The sequence below is a fragment of the Lepisma saccharinum genome, chromosome 6, assembly GCF_977018435.1.
Source record: "Lepisma saccharinum chromosome 6, izLepSacc3.1, whole genome shotgun sequence".
NCBI classification, from domain to species: Eukaryota; Metazoa; Arthropoda; class Insecta; order Zygentoma; family Lepismatidae; genus Lepisma; species Lepisma saccharinum.
In genome coordinates this window covers 54971821-54995107 of record NC_139234.1, presented here as the reverse complement: position 1 = coordinate 54995107, position 23287 = coordinate 54971821, and the positions used below count along the sequence as shown (strand labels likewise).

The 23287-nt window shown below is 37.0% G+C and overlaps 2 protein-coding genes across 2 annotated transcripts; both read right to left on the bottom strand.

The window, feature by feature from the left end:
• Positions 1-579: 579 nt before the first annotated feature.
• Positions 580-5038, bottom strand: LOC145989403 (uncharacterized). The gene is made up of 4 exons (XM_083124743.1): positions 4924-5038; positions 2658-2777; positions 2108-2237; positions 580-945 (listed from the first exon to the last, which is right to left on the bottom strand). Exons 2-4 carry the CDS (start codon positions 2720-2722, stop codon positions 709-711), a joined length of 432 nt encoding a protein of 143 aa, XP_082980869.1. The 5' UTR covers positions 2723-2777; positions 4924-5038; the 3' UTR covers positions 580-708.
• Positions 5039-7919: 2881 nt separating this feature from the next.
• Positions 7920-23287, bottom strand: LOC145988772 (D-beta-hydroxybutyrate dehydrogenase, mitochondrial-like). The gene is made up of 7 exons (XM_083123947.1): positions 23014-23287; positions 17499-17582; positions 15114-15288; positions 13295-13447; positions 11909-12076; positions 10596-10738; positions 7920-8835 (listed from the first exon to the last, which is right to left on the bottom strand). Exons 1-7 carry the CDS (start codon positions 23206-23208, stop codon positions 8680-8682), a joined length of 1074 nt encoding a protein of 357 aa, XP_082980073.1. The 5' UTR covers positions 23209-23287; the 3' UTR covers positions 7920-8679.

Below are 23287 nucleotides of genomic sequence, written 5' to 3'. Positions count from 1 at the left end.
TAAAATCGTTTTCTATGCAAGTATCCAGTTTGATATATTTTTCTATCTGTATATTCTAGTAGTTTGATTTGTTTCTAAAACTGTAATGTTTTTTCAAGATGTTTAAAACAGTAGAAAAGTGCTGTAAGCAGGATATATATATATATATATATGTGTGTGTGTGTGTGTGTGTGTGTGTGTATGTGTGTGTGTGTGTGTGTAGTTCAGCATTATAAATATCAAGAAAGGAATAAATAAATTCTATGAACCTATATGTGACCAATCCGATTAAACGGAGAGGTCTAAAACAAAAAGAAATCGATCCTTATCAACATAAAAGTTTCTAGGTTCAAGCACAGACAAGCTGTGGTTCAAATCTTGGATTAAGTTTGGGAGTCAATTTGTCTATGTTCTATCACATCATGCATCCTCATGGCAACATTAGCGCAAACATAATAAAAATAAAATAGGCTATATACACACCTTGTGTTAACAGCGATTGCTCATATGTTAAACTTCTGATTTCAAATTACCCTCTAAATTCCTAATATATGTAATGAAGATAATGAAAAAGAAGACCTGAGATAAATAATTGTGAACTTCTCTTTATTTTCCTTTTTTATTGAATTAGAATTAATAATTATTCGTAATTAATCACGAAACTCTTCCCTCCAATGTGACCTTTCTGTAATGATCGCAAGATTGAAGAACATCAAAACTCTTTGTGTATCACCAGAAAGCGCGGTGGCGGACTCCTCTTGAAGTTTTAACACACTTCCTAAGATGGGGAAACGCGGATGTTACCAAACTGACAAAGACCAAGTAAGCACCTTTCGTCAAATTCGTCTTGATTGTGAAAACCCACCAACACGTGCAATAAAGCTGGTACGCCATCTTCAAGAGCAGAGTGAGCATGTGTACCACCTCGTAGGAGACCGTGAAGAACATGAGGACCGTCTGACACATCTGAAAGAAGAAGCTTATGAAAATACAGGAAAGTTGCAAGAGATATTACTAAAGGAGGGGCCAGATTCTTGATATACAAATAATTAGAAAGTAGTAGGCTTAATAATGATATAATCAATTAATAACTATTAATTTATCCTTGGGAAGAGATTTTTATTTGTAATACTCCCTTCTTCTGTAACTATCTCATTCTCTCTTTCAGTCAGACCATGGGAGGGAGGAGGGGGAGTAAGGTAAAGCCTCCCCCTCAAGGGAATTTCCGGAATCTTTTTTAAAAGTTTCCCGATGCATTGTAAAGTGTATTTTTAAATATTTGCCACAATCGATTTGCACGTTAATATACGAATGGTGATCATAAAGTTTGTGGCATGAAAAATTCATTAAAAATTGAAATTTTTGTTTTTCTCAACTTTTTTCACTTTTAAATTAAACATTTATGAAGCATATAGTAGATATACGGTGTACAAAACCATCATAAAATGTTTCACAACGTCACAAATATAATAAATCACATGCTAGGTGGAGAATTTCCTCAGTTCAAGGTCTGTGAAATGATATTTTTCAAATGAACACCATGGACTCGCTCCAGCCCTACCCATTAAAGCTTCTTTTTCCAGGTGGCAAAAAAAAAGTGTTATCGGAATTAACAGCATGAGACCCCCCACTAAACAACTTGTTCAGAAAGTAGGAAAGGTGATATATTAAATAATCCTATAATAGATTTCTTAACGAGATTATGTGGGTTTGAGTTGATCCAAAATCAATACCATGGTAATATTCAATATTTTTTATATGAAAAACTTGTATTCTTCCCTCCCTCCCTTCACCTAATAAATATGCAATTCAGTTGAAGAGAAACAGCTTTGGATTTATATTTCTTATTAGTAAAGGTTAAAATAATAGCAATGACATAAATTCCGTAGAGGGGAATAGAGATTCATTGGTCCATAATCAAATCGTGGAATTTTATTGAAATAAATAGCACTAGATGTACTGCCAATGAAGTTTATATCTACACTATTCCTAGACTATAGTATGTATGCATAACTTTTTAGAAGGCGATCAGATCAGTATTTGAATAACGTTTCTTTTCTTTAAATATATGATTAAAAACAAGATCAATCTTGTTGAAATAAGGGAAAATAGAATTAAACATACTTACCGTGTGTATGGTAGGCTCTTTATTCACATATAGCTTCCTCTTTGTCCTATATGGTGCCAAGAGATACTTTGTCTTTCGGAATAAACGTTCATTCCAGCTAGTTTTTGCATGTCTTTGGGCGTTTTTTGCACTGAAATGTTACATTCACAAATAAGATAAAAGAATCTAATTAAATAGAATGCACTCTAAATTTATTATAATACAAGTTTCGTTTATTAATCAATAACGATGAAATGTTTACATTGATGCATGAAACAGGATTGTCCTGATATTGTAAATTGGTACATGTGCGCTTGTAGGAGTAACAAAAGATTCAGTATTTTATATGGAAATATTTCGCAGCGTTTCTTTCAAACAGAATTTCTTTTTATCTAGTCCATCCCCTTAACTACTTTGTAATCTTCAAGTATAATTATAAAGTTATATAAACAAGTTGATGCAAGTTAGTAAACCTAGATTCAAATAACGTTAAATTTACACCAGTTTGTTTCCCATAAAAGAAAATTCAATAATATTTGTTTTGTCTAGTATCAGAACAATATCTACTTACTTTACAAGTTCTTTGATCACAATCGCCACTAATGCTGCGATGATGAGTCCTACTATGATAGCCATTGCGTCTGTGTAATTTAACTTAATTTCGATTCTATCAAGATAGCTCAAATTTCACCTGAAATGACCGAAGTACATGTAATTATATTCAGTATTGAGTAACTTATTGAAAATGACTTAATCAGTTATTTAGATTCCTATCCAGCAGTAACAAGTTACTTTGCACTATACAATGTAGCACCTCCTTACATGACATCTGGGTAAGTCCCCACTGGGATGCGCTTGTATCAATTATATCAGGCTGCGAGAGTCTTCTGCAACAGATTTCCTCCATCTAACATCATTAAATCAAATTGAAAATATAGGTATAACTTCTCCGAGCATAATGATAGATAGTAATAGATTTCTCAATTGGAATTTTTCGATGCTCAAAATGCAGCATGCCAATGGAAGTCAGCACTTACAAACTTCCTGATGAGGAAACAACAAAACTTCACTAGATCCAGCAGCTGACAATTAATTTAGCCTCCCCGATGGCATAATTTCAATATCGTCGTATTTTAATCAAGGGTGGGCCACATAGTGTTTTCAGTCCCACTTAAAACTGTAGGTCCAGTTCCGATTAGTCCATCTGTGCATGAAGTGGACTTTAAATAAAATACAAACTAATTTAAACCTAAATTTTCTGTCAACAATCCTAAACATAATCGAAATCTTAGTACTCTTTATGATTTTAGTTAATTTAATTTCATACATATTAATTAACGCATAGAGTTAAAAAAATAGAAAGACATTTAGGAGTAGAATTGTTGGGATTTGGGCATCGACTTAAAAAAAATAATTTACGGGGGCACGATCTCGCTTTGGCTGAGAACAACTTTAACTACAATGTGTGGAGGCGATAACAAAAGTGACGTAATACTATATGGAATGCGTTATTAAAATCTAGTTATGCACACATATAATTGTTTCAATAATAACCATGTGCACTAACTAAATAAAATCGAAATAGATGAGACTGCAGGTAAGCAAATATCAATGTATTACTGAGAATTCGAACGCAGGTATCTTGAGATACGGAAGTTTTATGTTAATTGTTTACAACGGTTTCAATGGGGACAAATATTGTGGGAATCCATAAGAGCCAATCACAAGATTGAACTTGACTTCGCTAAATACAGAATGCTGAAGCCGCCAGGAACATAAATCCACACAACGAATTTCATCATCAAGGAAATTATTTGAATGTTCACCAACTCTAGCATTGTTACGTGTTATCATTTTTTAATATTTTTTTTTACTTACACGGACACTATTTATGATAGGATAATCCGATATTAATCTCTTACCTTTAGTATCTAAAGGTTCGAAGGTCCAGGGTTTCTAGTCCCGACCTGGTCATGGGGTTTTCTTTATAAGAGTTCATTCATCAATTTAATCTAATCATCATTCATCCTCATCTTTGTGATAAGCAAATAATGGCAGAAAAGCAAAGGCCCAAGACCCCTATTCATGAAAGAACTGCTACATGCCTTGCACATTCATATTCCAGAATCACGCAAATACACTATTTTGAAGATGCCCAGTGGCATTTCGAAGGATGTTGGTGGGAGCCATAGGCATCTGTTTGGCCCAACATTAATTAAAAATAACGTAAAAAAAGAAGAAAATGGAAAATGTAGGACTAACTATTTAAACAAGAAGACCTAACCCCTCGTGGCCAACCACCGACAAAGTCCTGGCTACGCCACTGACCATACAAGATCATAAATGGAAGATTAAGACGCAGCATCACACACTATAAAATTCATCCAGAGTTCCTCAGTGGCGAGAAGGTGTGTGTAATGCGCTACGAAGTCAGAGGTCTCAGGTTCGAACCCTCTCAAAGTAATTTTTTTACAACTGCAACTCCGTGTCTCAGTAATTCAACGTTGTTTTAGTTAAGTTTTTGCTTTTTAAGTTCACTTTATGCACGGGTAGGCTAATCGGGACTGCACCTACAGTTTAACTTGGGTTCCGAACCACTGTGTGCCTCCACCGGGTATCGTACCCGGGGTCCCATAATTACAAAGCGACGACGTTACCACTCCTCCATCGGGGAGGCCTATATCCAACACCTACCCAAAACATTGTGCGCAATTAAAAGTATAAGCTTAAGGTTTGTGCTACTATCGTAGATTGATCTACTTCTCTTTAAATGACCCCTCCTGTACCTGAGGAATTATAAATAAATAGTCAAGATATACTAACTAAAAGTTACTTACGTTATGGTTTGGCCGAAATGAACTGAAGTTCTGTGATGCGTAATGTACTTTGACCACGTGACATGGACAGTTAAGAGATGCCAATCGGAAAGGCCATCAGAAGGTTCTGTCAGCAAAGCAACCTCGTGAATTATCCTCAAACATTCGGACTTTACAAGGTCTTTTCATTTCAAACTCAATATTGACATCTGCTAATCACAATCCATACGATTTTATCCGGATATCTGATAAATTTTGATCCGGATTTCAAGTATATGAATATTGGATATTCTGATATCCGGATATACTTATTATCCGGGTATCCGAAATATACGGGTATCAGAATTATCCGGATATTCGAATTATCCGGATTATCCTAATCATCTGGATATTCGATTATCCTAATTATCCTGATATCCGGATTATCCGAAATGTCCGGATATCTGAATGTGTGGATTATCTGGACAGTTTTATCGTTTATCCGTTTTACAGGTTTCCCACATATTATATTTATTCGTCATTTTCGTATTTCAATGTAAGGATTTTCATCAACTCTGTTCTATTCGGATATTCAAATTATCCGGATATTCGGATTATTCACATATCCGATCGGATGATCCAGATATCCGATAGGATAATTTGAAATACGGATATCCGTTATCCGGATTTTGTGGCAATGACGTCGACAGAGAATTTCCTGGGCTCAAGTTAAGAGTGGATCAATATATTCACGTGGTTTTGGTTACTTTACGATTCCTTCTTTCTCGCGGTCTCTTTCATTCTACATCTTTACTTTTTCTTTCTCTATTTTCCCTTCTTCCTCTCCTTTCTCTCACTTTCTTCTTGGGTTGTAAGCCTCCCCTTTGCTGAAGACTCCCAAAAGTCAACTTCTCTTCCACGTTGTACTCCTCGATAACTGAAATATTGCAGGCCAGTGAAGCTCTGGTATCAGGATTCTCATCGGGACTGGACCTACAGTTTAAGGTGGAATCCGAATCACTATGTATCGAACCCGGGACCCCTTTATTACAAGGCGACGACGTTACGACTAAGCCATCGGGGAGACCCTCTCAGCCAGTATCATCCTCTGTGCTGTGCTGTCCATATATGTTCGTGATGTCCTCTCTTCCACTTAATTTTTTCACCATTCAACCCCATCGTCGCGACTAGCCAATACCGGACGAAATTTGACGTTGAATAAACTAAATCAAATCAAATCTCGCTTTCTTCTTTTGACTCTATCTTTCTTCCTGTTTTTATTTTTTTCTAGTTTCTCTGTCCATCTGCCTCTTCCTTTCTTTCTGTTTATTTTTCTTCTCTTTCTTACATAGCGATTTCCTCAATTTCTCTATCTCTTACTATTTTTGTTTCTTTCTTCCTCAGTTTCTTATTTCCTTTTTTCTTTCCCCTCCTCGTCTACTTCGCCATCTCTCTCTATCAGTTTCTGTTTTCATTCCTGCCATTCATTCTTTTTCTTTCTCTTTATCCCAATCTGTATGTGTGATAATCTTTTCTGTGATTCTGGCTCGATTATAACTGATCTGAATTTTTTCTCATGCAGTGGGTGGACTAAACCTATTTCAAGGCGAGACAGAACCCACCTCCCACCAGGTGAAGACACTCCCACTATCAAGATGTTCTGGTTTAGTTTTGGCTGAGAATTGTCACGTGCCAGTTCCGACGACACAATGAAAAATGCAAGGAAGAACTGTTTCCCGAAAGCGACGATAGATGGCAACACGCCATATAAAGAAGAGCAGAGCTCATTGTAGAAACTAGGAGCGGAGAAGAGTGATTATATATATTATAGTAAATGCTAAATATATAAAGGAAGGGTATAAAAATTATAGAAGGAGTGAATAAAATGTTGCATATAGCCAATTAAGATAAATTAAGAATATGCTCATAAATGAAACAATCAGGAAAGTTAATAAGTGAACAAATTAATTCAGAAATATATCTCTCCTTTTTGATCCTAGTGATCAAAAATTTGATTCAATACCTCTGATGAGGAGAACATCGTCAGCTTTTGTATTTGTCCGTCCCTCGGTGGCGCTGTGTTCAATTAGACGCCCCGAAGCACTTACGGTTGCGCTTCTTATTAGACGCACTGGGCCATAGGCAGCGCTTGCTGTTAGCGATCCTGGGCTATTCACCTTTTGGTCGTTACATACGAGGTGGCGCTACTGTCAGTTTAGTCGACCCTAATCTTTCTATAAGAATAGCTTGTGTCGTTTGTATAATACCAAAGAAGCGGGGAAAACGAGCGCATACATATAATAAATGAGATTACGCTTTAAAGGCAAGGACAATAAATTAGAAGAAAGAAAAAGAAGAAGAAGCCTTTAACCAAAATAGAAGGAAGATAAGAAGAAGAAGCCTTTTCCCAAAATAGAAGGAAGAAAAGAAGAAGCCTTTTCCCAAATCAAAGATAGGAAGGAAGAAGAAGCCTTTTCCCCAGAAATTACGAGAAGAAAGAAGAAGATGATTTCCTATCAATTTTAAGAAGAATATAACCGACGTAAATTTGGAATCAGCATATATATATATATATTTCAATGTATATACAAGCTTCTATATATATTTTCTCTGTATTGTGTACAGTTTTCAGAATATAGATCCGCATTTAACTATATCCTCTTGGCTATAAAACGCTTTCTTATTTAGAATTATCGAATAAAGAACCTATCCCCTGAGATTAAGATATCTGTAGCCGTGGTATAAATAACATTTAAGTACGTACCCCCAGGTTCGTAGCAGAATCAAGAAGGATAGAATTTTTTTTCTCTCCACTAGTTCAATTTGGGTCTTCTCAGAGTTTCTTCCTTGTACTATTCACAATCGGGTATCGCTTTTCAAACAACGCCGAGTACCAAAGACAATTTTAGTACCAAAATAACCATGAATTAGGGCTTTGGCAAGATTTTTTTTCCAGGAAAATCATCCAAAAGGCTATGAGGGGAGAATTTCTGTTCTAGGATGTTAGAAAAGTCAGAAAAACCAACAATTCATTAAGTGTGCACATTTTTCTTTATTTTGGCATCATATTTTAAAACTAGGCCTGTTTCAAAGAGAAAGTACATAGAATTCTATTTCATTTCAAGGAATGGAAACATATAAATGTGTACAGTAAGGCTACGGACAATAGACGTTAAGTATACAATCTATAACTCAAGTTTGCGAACAAGACTTATTTTCCAGTTTTGAACCAAATCATTCCGTATGATCAGACAACAATAGACAATTACAGAATCCCTTCTACTGTGTGAATTGAGAAATTGATAAAACGTTACTGTCTGTCACTGTGTTAATAATGAAAAAATTGGCAGAAGTGAGATACTAAAGTTGATATGAACTACCAGATAGATTTTGTTGACTTTGCAGTCACTGGGAGAACGTTAAAATAATATCGAAGATAATGACTTCCATCGGCTTCTACTCATACTCTAACAATGACAGTTGAAGTTCAGCAACTACAACAATTGAATTATCCCTTAAAGACTTTATTTATTACGACCATTATTGACAAGTCTTCTTGTCGCTCTTCAACTGTCACTCCGTTCCATAATTTGAAATTTTCTACTTTCATAAAGGCACAAACAGAACACAGTTTGAATTCATGGAATCACCAGCAGCGATTCTTGATCGTTCTTGTCAAGACTCCTGGGTATCGATATTATTACAATGATGTGATGGCACTGTAAGGTTACCGGCTGCTTCCATGGTGCTCATCCAGGAGTGCATGTGGTGTCTGCACTTGAGCAAGACGTGGCTCCTTCACGTGTAGAGGATCTCGTAGACGGAGTGAGGCAGGTGGTCGGCTACCAACGTCTGGATCTTCTCGGCTGGAGTCATTGGTTGGTATCGAGGCAGTGGGAAGCTCCTGCACACGGCATCCGTCATTGAACGTATCACGGGAGCAATATCAGATTCCTGGAAACAATGTTAAGAACAGTGAGATCATAAGGAAAGAAATTAGCTGAACTACATATGAAATAGAGTTTGGAGTTAAAGGTGTTCTCACAAGTGTTGGCAGATAGAAATTCTGCTTTTCCTTGCTGATTGCGAGTCTCTGCTGATCAAAGAGTGTTACTAACCATACTTTTGAAAATGTGCCAAGGAAAAGCATCAGAGAGAGGCAATTTATGTTACCATACTTTCGGTAGCGAAATTGAATTGAATTGTTATTTTAAGTCCACTTTATGCACAGATAGGCTAATCGGGACTGTACCTGCTGTTTAAAGTGGGATCCGAACTACTGTGCAACGTGTAGTTTCGGTAAAGGAGTAAATGGAAATATAAATGTAAAAAATAAAGTTCGTAAACAGTAGCGGCGATTGGGTACCAAAACATTGCAAGAAGGGCAAGGGCAGTTTACTTTTTCTTGGTAGACAAGGCTTATAGCATTAAGAGGCCATAGTGGAGAAGCAAAGAGTGGTAAAACTATGTGTGTGCGCGCTGGGGGGGGGGGACTGTTCTCCTAATCGACGCTACTGTTTGTAAATGAAATAATTACGAATTTGCTAAATTATCACAGTGCATACACAGAATCGCTCAAAGAAGACAGCAACAAGAATGAAAAATGTCTCGTTTAGTTGTATAATTCTTTTATTCCGCAAATAAAGGGACAGCACAACATCCTATTTGTTAACCTTATAGTATATCTCTTTTGGAACATGTCAAGTCATTTTTATCTCTATCGCCACGATAAAGATGAATGATCATGAAATAGACGATGTGGCAAACAATGACACATTCATGCCTTGCCCACAATTCGAACCTTTGACTCTTGGATTCAAAACATTCCTCCATGGTGGCGATAGTAATGAGCGTGTCCAAGGGAAGGCTTTGGGGCTGAAGACCTCAGAGCAGTGAGACGTCTCGAACAGAATGAGTTGATAGACAGAAGGGAGCGGAAATGTACCCAATTGGACTAAAAGAACATTTATTTATGTATTTTTCTGTTTACCAGAAGGCTTGTAAGGGCTAACTGGTTGATGAATGATACGTCGCACCCTTCAAACTGTTCCAGAGTACAAATGAAATGTACTTACTATACAAACAGTTCCAAAAAAACAATATATATTTTTTACATGTGTGTGTGAGCCTTAGAAAGGGGAGTGGTTGTAGTCAACGCAGATACTGAGACCAAAAGGCATATAACGGTTCGGATCCCACTTTAAACTGTAGGTCAAGTCCCTATTAACCTATCTGTGCATAAAGTGCACTTAAGACAAAATCTCGAAACTCAATTAGGACTGCGTCACCACCATTTTCTCCCTTTCCAGATGACTATGTTGGCTTGTTGCCCAAAGAAAGCCTCTCCACACGAGAATCTTGGCTGCGCCACTCCATTACAGAGGAGAGATACAAATTAAACCGTTCTAAGTATTACCATTCCTACAATTAATTTGTCTACAGAACTGCTTAGTACTATGTCATCAAAAATGTGAATCAACGTGTAAAACTAGTGTTATAATTTCGGCGTAATTGATTTTCTACAAGTTAAAATTAAGACTGCATTAATTAGTGTAAATTTATATTCCTCTGTATTTTTGTTGGGATATTATGATTATTATCTTTTTATCGTTGTTTATGCCAAAGGTTGATTATAAGATAGGTCCATGAAGTCGAAACACACTTGTCACTTGCTCAAATAATAATTTTGCTAATCTAGGAAATAATATACTCACTCCATCCTTGATATATTCTTGCATCGTCTTGATCTTGTAGCCAAAATAATTCTCTCCGTAAGCCTTCCGGACTTCATCGTTCATCTGCGACCACATGTTGGAACCTTGCTCCAAAACAGTGTTGCCTTTGTAGATAGAAGTGCCTGAAAACAAGAGAATGAGAAAAATCAGGTTAACATTTTTCCTTTCTGTTCGATAAATTCCGATCATCATACGATACGTGTTCTATTCTCGTCTCAACGTATTACCTGGGAGCATTAGTGAGTCGAGGGAGGGTAACGTACATTTTTGAGATGTTCGTAAGTGATACTTCTTTGGATGGGCAAGGCATCATTTGCTTCAAGGTGAAGTAAATGAAAATGGAAAGACAATTATAACCCTGCAGTGCTACTTTGGGGTCCTGAGGACTCCGGCTGATATGTTTTTTGTGACTGCCACCAGATGGCTTTGCTCTGTAGTTTCCTGACATCTGGTGAAGAGTTTAGAAAAGCCATTAGTTTTGCAGGAAAGCCAGACTTGTTCACACTGTTGAGTAAGTGGGGTCCCGTGGACCCCAAAGTACTGTTTATGTAACTTTTTGTGGAAGTGTCCAGTGTCCAAGTTGTGCTCAAAATGCTTGTTCACAGTGTCTTGAAAATGATCAGGATTCATTTTTTTGAAAATGTATTCAGTTTTATAAACATATGATGGAAAAGAATCATTAAAGCAGTACATTATAGCTGCATTTTATATGTGGGGTCCTCAGTACCCCTAAATACAATTTACGATTATTTTTTTTTCAGCAGTGGACATATACATTATAGTTGCATTGTAGGCTATATTTGGGGTTCTCAGGACCCCTAAATACCATTTACGCATTTTTTTTAGATGTAGTACTGAAGGGTTAAAAGTTAAGAAAAATGGTGGCTCGATCAATTATTTTCTCTTATTTTAAATTGGACAAAACTGAACCGGCTGATATTTTTCGTTCCGTAAGAGCAGCTATAGATATGAAAAACAGGAAAAAGCTAAGCACAAATACTTTCATCCTTCCAAAATATACAAGTTTGGAAGTTTATATACAAGTTTGTACGTCATTGATATGATCCACTAAACGGTCAGATGCTTTAGTAAAGGAAAGCTTACCAACGTATTCGATACTAGTTGCTCAGATTAGCCCGCGAGCCTAGAAGTGTCACCAACAGGGCTACAGATAGGTGCTGAGGCTGATATGACGTCAGCGACTCACATTGTGGATAGTGGCAATAACTCGCTCCAAAGTTGAAACTGAAGAACAAACAGGGATGTTACGGAATCAATCGAACTCTACTCACCTCCCACGTATTCTCCGGGCTCCACGACGACGACGTCAACCCCCCACCTTCGCATTTCCAGTCGCAGGCAGTCGGAGAAGGCCTCGATTCCGAACTTGGAGATGCAGTACGGGGACCGGAAGGGGGAGACCACGTGACCCAAGATGCTCGCAACGTTAACCACTCTACCTGCAATGAAGAAATTTGCTGACACTTGAGCACAACTACTTTATTTCCGTCCAATTCCCGTGTGTGAACTCTTGCAGATCATAATTTTTAAGAAATAAGCAAGATAAGAAAGCTAGCAAGGAGAGAATGAACAATATAGTGTTCCGATCGTTTATAACTTGGAAACTAGGATATCTTAACACCTGGTTTTCTGCATTACGAACACTCATACAATGAGATATTTTTAATTCCTTTGATTGCCATTTCATTATATTATAGGGAATTCTAGAAATTAATTAATAGCTCAATTCCGACTGCATTTTTCTTGATTGCCAATTTCTGGAAGAAATAGATTATCAGAAATTATCAAAGTGTTGAAATTCGCAACTTTTTTGATCGCCGCTATGCTCATCTATGGTGTGTGGCAAGGAAAATGGCATGTATGTCATAGATAAGTTGTTATAAGATATGTATGTATGTATGCGTGTGTTGACGTTGTCTTGTAATCAAGTGGTCCCGGGTTCGATACCCGGTGGAGGCACATAGTGATTCAAATCCCACTTTCAACTGTAGGCCCAGTTCCGATTAGCCTACCTGTGCATAAAGCGGACCTAAAACAAAAACCAAAAAGATGTTTGTGTTTGTGTGTGTGTCACAAAAATGATGCAATAGAATTCAGCATTGAAAGGATTTGAAAAAATCCTACACATTTCAGAATTGTTCTTCTATTTGTGATAAACTGTTTGATCCACTGAGAAAGTTGACTATTGGATAGATGTTTTGGGGGAATATTTTAAAACATATTTTCTAGTTGGAGTATTTTGATACCTGCATTATTCGGCTCATGTAACGCTTGTATGTTACTCTATTTTGCGTATTTACTATTTACGTCTTACAGGAAGGTGACACGTTTTCTTTTCCAGGAGGATGTTTCCTTAGATACAATATTTTCTATTATGCATATCTAGAAAACGTATGCCCATTATGATCGGGTGAGATTTAATGTTCAGCTTCTATAACCAACATACAGAAATAATACAAGTACATACTTATTATATAAATATGTATATGTTTAAATATAATCTTAGTGAGTTGCGTGGATATACGGCGATAAGTGAATTTTAATAGCTAATTTTCAATGCCAACTTCTACCACCGCCGTAGAGTTAGGCAACACACATAACGTCTCGTGTCCCATTTTTATTTCCTGTGACTGTACATATATTTCCCACATAATTACCTTTAGTTTCTCGCAAGAGAGGCAGGAAGACTTGGGTCATTCGGATAACAGCAAACAGATTGACGTCGACGATTCGTCTGTAATTGTCGATGGGCACCCACTCCACTTCCCCGAAGGTGGCCCAGCCTGCATTGTTCACCAAAGCCCAGAGCCCTGGAAGAAAATAATGAATTTTTGATGAGCGAACATAACGTTTATAAACCCAGAACCGTAATTGGGGCTGAGACTAAAATGTTTCATACTGTGAGAAATTTCGATTATTAATGAGAAACACATAAGAATCGTTTGGATTAAAATAAACAAGGTGCTCTTTGAAAAGGTGATGAGTAGAAACCGGATTTTTAAGGGAAAAATTTTCCTCTAAAAGGACAAAAAAGGGAAAATCATTGCCAAAAGAAGGGGAAAAAGAGGACTGTAGTTTTTTAGACTCCAGTAAAAATACTATTTTAAATGAAAGCGGAATATATACAATTTATAAATAAAAAGGGATACATTAAATTTCGTATTAATGTATGTATCCCTTTTTATATAAGAATTATTGTGCTTTCATTTAAAATAATATTTTTAGTGGAATGCAAAAAATAAACTATAGTCCTTTTTCATTTCCATTTTTCGAGGTAAAGTACAGCGAATAATCTTACCATCCGTTTCGATGAAATCTTCCTTGCAACAGCTTATGGCATTCCAAAGCTTGCTGCCACTTGTACCTGGCTTCGCCATTTCACTGACACTCAATACTGTCGTCACTGTCACACAGTTAAGTTAAAATTATTCTAAAAAACTTCACAATAAAAGCCTAAGTCTAGCAGATAAGTACACTTTCAACCCAACAGGCGTGCCGCTTACAATGCGTTTGTTGCTGCGTAAGCCCAGATCGCATTGTTTCAACAATCGCTGCAACGAACTCCCAACACTCATGAAGGGAAGATAAGGTAGAAGGCGCTTGTTCTTTCTTTCCTCTAAGCTGCACCGAATAGACAATTGTTGAATGTTTTGTTTAGGGAAAATACAGTCGTACAAAATATTTGATATCTTGTCAATAAGGGTACCAAAGAAGATGTTTTTAAGAGAATGGAAAAAAGGAATATAGGCTGAAAAACTAGTCAAGAAAGGGCCAGAAAGGAAAGTGTTTTAAAAAAGAGAAGAAAAGGATACGTGGGCTGAAAAATGGGAAAGAAGATAAGTCAAAACCATGTAATCTTGTTGGTGGAAGATAAAATATCAACACTGTTGTTATTTATTCCTTGATCTATGTTGAAAAATAAGAAAAACTTTCCTTTAAAATCCGTTCTCTAGTGATGAGGGGGTTTTCCCCTCCAGTCTTTCATCTGTCCTCTGGTTGTGATTTGGGGGCCCTTAGGTGGAAGTTATATGGTATATATATATATATATATGATTTGTAATATTTCATGTGCTATGACATTTATTTATAGTTCAATCGCATAGATATATGAATAATTGTGATATTGTAACACGAATGTGTATTTTGTGATACATTCTGCCCAGCACATTTCATCTTCCAAGCTGTAGCAGGTCCCGAGATACCGATAGCAAACCCTGATATATCACATTCGAGTATTACGAAAATAGAGTTTACAAAAGAATACTATACTATGCTCTATGCACTATACTCCGTCCCAGGAGCAGGGGAGAAAGCTAGTGGGTAGAGCAAAGCAGTGCGCGCTGCTGCAAACAGCTGGTAGATATAGCCGCGTTTTCCCTTCTATGCACTCACTCCCCCTCATTGGTCGAGCCCTCTCGAGTCACTACTTGCTCCACAGACTCTTGGGATAGAGTATAGTTGACAAGACAGCATTACCATTGGTTCCTTGCGGGAGATGAGACTTTACATATTCCAGTGAGTTTTGGATCTCCTTCTCTGACGTCACGTCCAGCTGGAGAATATGGAGACGGCCCGACGATTGATCCTTAAGCTTCCTGGCTCCCTCTCCTCCCTCATCCTTCTGCAGGCACCCGGCAAACACTGTGAATCCCTGTGGAAACGACAGGACTTATGAATGACATATATCTACGGTATGCAGTATAGAGCATGCGCATACGTGCATGTAACAGGCAACGTAACCAACAAAGATAAAGCCATTCTAGCTTGCGATTCATTTTTAAAATAATGCGAAATTTAAGAAGGAATATGGATATAATGAAAGCCGGCCAACAACGATATAATGGAATTTGCATAATGTAAGTGGTGTTATGACATCTTTTGTTAGTTCCATGTTCTAGCTTTCTTTTGACATTTTGCAAGCATGTTTATTATCTTTAGTTACACACAAAGCGTTCAGTATGTAAACAAAAATGTCGCAACTCGAATTTGTCTTTTACTTGATTTATACCAAGATCAGATAGGAACATGTGCATCAAATATTATATGAATCCTTTTTCTTTGGTAGTAGCAGAAAATGACATGTTCCATGGCTACGTTAAATGAGTTTGAACTTTGAGATTTCGTTTTAAGTGCGCTTTATGCACAGACAGAAAAGCTAATCGGGACTGGACCTTCATTTTAAAGTGGAAACCGAACACTATGTGCCATCCTGGGTATCGAACCCGTGGCGCCTTGATTAGAAGGCGACTCCGCCGTTAACACTATGTAAAATGAGTTCAAGGAATATATATGTTTTTAGTTACACACAAAGTGTTCAGTATGTAAACAAAAATGTCGTGACTCGAAATTGTCTTTTACTTGATTAATACCAAGATCAGATAGGAACATGTGCATCAAATATCATATGAATCCTTTTTCATTGGTAGTAGCAGAAAATGACATGTTCCATGACTATGTTAAATGAGTTTGAGTTTTGAGATTCTGTTTTAAGTGCGTTTCATGTGCAGACAGAAAAGCTAATCGGGACTGGACCTCCATTTTAAAGTGGAAACCGAAAACTATGTGCCATCCCGGGTATCGAACCCGGGGCCTTTTGATTAGAAGGCGACTCCGCCGTTAACACTATGTAAAATTAGTTCAAGGAAATATATGTTTTTTCATAAGGACATCTCTTTTCCACTCCTGTAACAAAATTGAAAAATATGTCTTAAATGTGTTCATTGTTTCCAAGCTTTGCGTTGTCTGCATAACATGATATCCATTGGATTTCTAACATGTTCCATAATATTAAAGAATGAGAGCATAAGCTCTGGTGTGGGAGTCAAAATTCTAGCTCACAGCAAGATCGATTGAGCAAGAACTAGCCCAGCCTCCCAAATGACATCAGCTTCATGTCTTACATTCCACAACACGACAGTTTGATGCATCCCGCAAACTCTACCAGTCTGAGAAGGGAGTTAACGGGCTTCTCCAGCTAGCAGAGTGTCAATCACCCGCTCAATGAGTGTCGTGTTCCTGTCCGTCATTCGGTTGACGTCATGACTCCCAGGAGTGTAGAACTGTGCTAACTCCAACCAAACAGAGAGGAAAGCAGTTGTGAGCTAGACCAACACGCCTGTTAAAATATCACGGGCAAGTTGTCTTTCAATCAGTTCAACATTTTAACACTACTTGGATGAAATCATTTTTTTATATTAATCTTTAGAGGACACGATACATTAAAAATAAACCGTCTGTTTCTTTCTTATTTCCGATAACACATCTAGTGTATACTAATTAATAAGTACAGTGCGTTCGTTTTGGGCTGGGCCGAGATAGCGCGTGAACAACTTTGAACAACTCTTATAACATAGTTTAATTACTGTCTACGTGCTAAAGATATGTGCATAAATGAGGCGTTACGGGATGAAAATGCCGGCATCTGCGCCATGTCGCGCGCTATCTCGGGCCCAAGCCAAAACGAACGCACTGTACTCATTTCACTAAATAATATTTGAGAGCTTTTTCGTTTCTCAAAAAAACTATTAAATATAATTTAACTTGAACAAATTTATGTCCAAGAAACAGAAAGTTTGGAAAAACTCAAGATTTAGTACAAATCTATGCAGCTATATTGAAAAAAAAATAATATGAAAGAGTACAATATCTAAAACACCAAACTGATACATTATAGTACAAAATGACATGGACTTGACTATAAATTTACAGTATTTTTACAGCGAAAGCTGAATACCATAGGATTGCATGCGTAGGTCTTATTGGATCGTAACGAATTCGTCTTAATTTGAATTTAATTATACCAATCTTAATATCAAAAACAAGAACAACAAGAAATATCAAAGAATTATCACGGTATCTTACCAAATCATCTAGTTGACGCGCAAGAGCGAATCCAAAGCCAGTGTCACAGCCTGTGATGAGAACTGCCTTACCAGCGGCGGTAACCTGTGGAGAATAAAGTAACAGAAGTTTACGTATTACGCTTTTCTCATAGGTGCTTATAATAGCAAGCTGAAAGTATATGCAAATCTCTAATAAGAGTACTGACCCAACATGCATGGTGTTCTTACATAATTCTGGACCTAGTAGTGCAACCAGAACTTTCTTAAGAAGTAATATAATTATTTTTCTTTGAGTATTCTATTTTATATTTTGGCGTACCTTTTAATGAATTCGTTTGTAGAAGAAATCTTCGTCAACTAAGTGATATAAACATCGACGTTCTCCCGAGTACATAAAAATATGCCTAACATGATGTTATTTAATGTAATTTAAAACGTAATTTTATTCAGAGTCTACGAGACAATTTTCAGCTAAGAAATAGGGTCTACCCTATGTGCATATGTTGAACGATGCAGGGCCTGACTGACTCAACTAAACAATTGACGAATTTCAGATCACTCAAGATATTTGTAGCTTTGTAAGCAATTTTTCTTTAATCTCTTGCTCTGACTCAACTTGGTATTTTTGCTATCATTATTTGGGTTGTCCTGGGGCTTCCCTCTCAATATCGTTGACTCGAATTATCTATAGGAAATGACGTAACTTACGAGGCATGTAAATATCTTATTACTGCCAGCAATGACGCGCCTCTTTGGCTCTGGTTCAAATTTCTTCCCTGGACCCGGTCCAGAGAGGAATCTGACCCACAAACTTTGTCCCACTGTTTCGTTGCAACATTTCGGCCTATACTGTGCTGCAACGTGCATTTTCTCGTTTGCTTCTAGGTGTTTACATCAGTTTGAAGCAACGCCGAATAATGTGGAGAGATTAGGGACAGATGCTCTCCCTACTTTCAAGAAATTTCCTTTTTCTCTCTCATTCGATTTCTGTCTGTATTTCTACATTTCCTCAGTCCTCTTCTTTCTGACACTAATTAATCTTTCCCTTTATTCTACTCCTATTTTATCTTTGTCTTTCGTCGATCCTTCTCCCTTCATTTTTGTCTCTTCTTTCCTTCTTTCTTTCTTCCTCTTAGCCTCCCTCTGTTATTTCTTTCTCTTACCCTCCCTCTGATTCTTCTTTCTCTCTCTTCATTTTTGTCTCTTCTACACCATCTGTTCGTTCTCTCTATCTCTCCATTTCTGTCTGCCCTTTATTTCCGTTGCCCTCTCTCTGTTCTCTCGTCTTTTTATCTTAATTTCTCTCCTTTATTTATTTTGCTCTTCATCTTATCTCTCTTTTTTCTTTTCATTTCTGTCTCTTCTTTATTTGTGTCTTGTCTCTTTCTTTGCTCTCTCCCTCTTTCTCTATTTCTTCTTTATTTCTCTTGCCTTTCCTCTGTTCTTTCTCTCTCTTTCGTTCTCTCTCTTTCGTTCTCTCTCTCTCTGAGACTACCGCATCCAGGTTGATTGTGCCTTCTCCTGCTATTGAACTCATTCTGGACAAACACAATGGGCACACCGAAATCGATTCCCTGGTAAAGATTTTTTTAGCGGTTATATACCCTCTTTAAGTATATGGGTTGAGTCTCCAATAGCCTATATATTTAGACCTATACCATTGAATGATTTGATTTTCATTTTTGGTATTTTGCGTCGCTTCTCTGCCACTTTTGACTAATCGCGACGATGAAGATGAGTGATGATAGTTTGAAAATGATTAAGGGACACACACAAAGAACACTCATGACCAGGTCGTAGTGCGCTGCGTTAACCACTGCGTCACTGCAACAAATGACGCTGTCAAAACCTTTGAATGAAGTGTACATTGTTGAACCATGTGTGACACCAAAAACTCACTCATTGTTAACTGACTTATATACATCTATATTACAATGCAATCAAAGAAGTGAAAATCCAGACACTTTCCCAATCTACCAGTCCTGCATTCTTACCACTTTCTTTCTGGCGCCTTTACTGATTTAGATGTGAACGTATGTAGCTATGTGTATGAAGGAGTTAACTGAAATAGAAAAATAGAAATATGGATAGATTGACTGATCGTTTTGTTTCAGTTATATCTGGCAAAACCATTTATGTAATAATGTACTAAATTGAAAATTAATCTTATGAAATAATGTGTTGCAACATTCGTTGCTTTAAGGAAGTGACTGAGTAGCTGTAATTGTGTGATTTTGATTACGCTTCCCCAAAATATTTCCGTGGCACTGGCAACCTGAAGCAAATTTTTCGTGGTCCTGGCAACCCCTGCTTTGCATACCTATGAAATAACGGTCACAAGTACTGTAAATGATACAGAATCGTCAAACAGGAAAAAAAATCACTATAGAAAAAAAGAACATGTGAACGAAAGGGAAGTGCATGTCCGATCGTAGAAATGAGGAAACGAGAGGCCGTTCCTATTAATAGTCAAAATGTCACCGAAAGAGATACTTGTCGTTCTGTCTGCGCGCATCTGGGAAACTTCCAAATCTCTAAAAATAGCCGGCTGGGTGTCTTTCTGGAGAAAGAATCTGTATTTTTGGGAGCATCGCAAACTAAACAGTCGTTGTGTTTGTCGTTTTTACACTTGCGTTTATTTAGGCGGAAACAGCGGAATAAACCTTCTCTTTCTCTCAAGAGAGGTCTCTGCAATTCATACTTTTTACATCCAGTATTTTCTTGCTGTTTTTTGTAAACACCGCAGAACGAAAATGATCTTCGGAAATGTTTATTAACTGTTCTAGCCAAAGAACGATGCATTCTGTAGAACTGTTGCTATTGTATGAATTATTATGTTACGTTTATTCAAATAGTTCAAGATAATTAAACGAATAAATTTAACTAGTAATTTTAGAAACCATGAAGTAAGTGGTAATATAATACTGGAAATGTAAAAAATGGATGAAAAAGCAAATGCACATACATATGTTTGCAGATGATTCTTCAAAGAAAATATTCTTGGATGCGCATAATGTAAATAAAGCGAACATAAACACATGGTATGATTTGTGTTTGCATTTTTTTTATTTACGCGTCTCTTTTCTGTCACTTGTGGGTAACTGATGAAAGGACTCTCACAAAAGATCCTATGCCGGGACTCGAACGCGGAACCTTTCGTAAAGAGATAATGAGAACGAAAAGAAATCCACATGCAAAAAAAAAAGTGAGTACTGTACGTACATGTGTGAAAACTTACTATCTTATATTAAGTTTTCCACACATGTTACTTTACATTAATAACTGTTCACCCTAACTTATCTATAGGAGTCTGTTTCCTTTTCACCCAGTTTTCTGGTGCCGTCTGTAAAGAGAGAGTTATAAAATTCCGAACTGATTTTTAACCGGACAACAACCATTCACAGAGACTGAACTTCAACAGCTGTTGTGACATCGTTCAAGAATCAAGTGTTGAAGGATAGATAGAGCTTTTCTGGCAGACCGCCAGGTGCAATGACGTCACACTTAGTATATTCTAACTAAAACAAGATCCTATCGGAGTGGATATTTATAGATTGACCAGAAATTTTCATGCTGTCTTTTCGTTTTGTATTTGCGTTGAAACTGTGTAGATATTTTATTTAAATGTAGATTAAATGTTATTCAAATACTCCATGTCCTAAATAATTTAATAAATCTCTTAAACAGTGACGTTCCTCAGAAGATAAAAAGCTTGCTCTATGTATTTTAGTAACATTCAAAACCATAAATTTCTGTTTGTTTGTTTAATTCAAGCCCTAATTTGTGTCATTCGGTTACCCTGGTCGGGAAAGTAATGAAAAATAGAAAGACGTGCCTGTAAACTGCGTTAAAGGAGACATAGCATTCGAATTGCTATTAACGTTGGCAAATATGATGAACAGTTACTGCAAGCTGTTTCAGCCCACAACACCCCGTGGAAATTTCAGAATTATATAGAACACCATGCAAAAATGCCAGAACGAAAAAGTATATAGTTACGAAAGGATCCACATTTTTTAAAGTGGTGCGTGAATGAGACTTTTGATTTCTTTCCCTTTTTTTAAAAAAAAATAGTCGTCGCCATATTTTGCTATATTTTAATGTACCTAACGTTCTTACTTTTAAGAAAACTAAGCCGAAGGGGCTTAGAGCTACCACCAAACGCCACTGCTTAATGATAATGAAATATAGTAAAATATTTGAAAATTTGAAATATTCAAAAAAGAGCTTAGATTACATTCCCTGAAGCTGTTTTGACGACGGAGAAAAAAAAATATAAATTTATATTCAAGAAATGTAAAATTGCATTACCCAGTGAAAATTAACTCTGTCTAAAGCAATGCATTTAACGCATATTATTATATTTAGGAATTTCCACGGACATTCCCTGGACAGAGTAATACTAACGCATTGTATTTGCATGTTTGTGTGTATTAATATAATACTGTACGCTCATATTTGTTGTAAGGAATGTAGATATCAAATTAGAGAAAGTAGATATAAATTACTTTCTCATGCGATGAAGCAATTTTTGAAGTAGAAGTGCATTGATAGTGCAAATTATCTTGTCGTTCCTCCGTGGCTGAGTGTTTAACGTAAAGGGGTAGGAAACCAGAGGTCTCAAGTTCGGACCCTATCAGGTAAAAATGTATCATTGTGCTTGTTGTATTACCATTCCATTAGTTCTCACCGCCGCGATTAACCAAAAAGATAAAGAAACGACATAAAATAACAAAAATAAATACCAATTACCTGATCACCAAGGTTATTTATGTAGCCAAAACGCGCGAAATATGTACAAAAATCACTGAAATATGTAAAAATATGCAATAATATTATTGTCTCTTCTCAAAATCAGCAGGCATTGTTTGAGAACAACAAAATATACACTGAACCTTTATTTCAGCAGTGTAGCGTTCATAGTTTAAAACAAGATTGACTGAAAGTAAGATATCAGGCCCTCCGCTAAGAGATAATAATTAAAGGATTGTGCAAAGAAATTATGTTTTGAATGTTTGTCCCAAAAATATGTGTGCATTACTCAGTGAATACGCATTTTATGAGAAAAAAAATATTCTAAAAGTAAAATATGCAATACCGGTACACCTCAAAATGTGTAACATGTGACGTAATTCTCTGAAATTTATCATTTTTGCTTGGCTACATACAAAGAACAAATATGTTATTGTATCAAAATCTGTCCCATATGATCAGCGATTGCCAGGTATTGAAAAATGTCAAAGATACTTAATAGGTTCTAAAAGGAAAACCGGAAATCTATTACTGGACATTTGCCACATGATCAAAGGGATTGATTTCCATCGAAACGCGTGCGTGGTTAAGTTTTTCCATCTCTAGCCATTGATAGTTAATAAGATTGTTACAACCCAGAAGTTTCCGTGACTGTACAGAGATGAATCCGGTGCTGTTAGCAGTGTTAATGGAAATTTCATTACTTGTGTCAACAATTATGACTTGAAGAACACTTCTCTTCAACACACGATCATGTATAACACCTACTCTGCTAATCTTACCTTCAGGTTATGGTAGAAGAGAACAACCCCGAGACTTATAGTGGCGAAGCATAGAAACAGGGCGAAGGTGGTCACTTGGGAGATGCAAAGCACGTTGAGAATGGTCGACAGGATGATGGCCGCTGCGTGCGAGAAAACTACAGGCAGGAGACACCTTTCGAAGAGATCCCACGGGAAATCCGACTTCCCACCCATCCCTCCTCCCTCGCCTCCACTGTTCCCGGCCGGAGTCCCGAAAACAGCACCTCAGATCGTCCGTTCCTTGTTTTTTTTT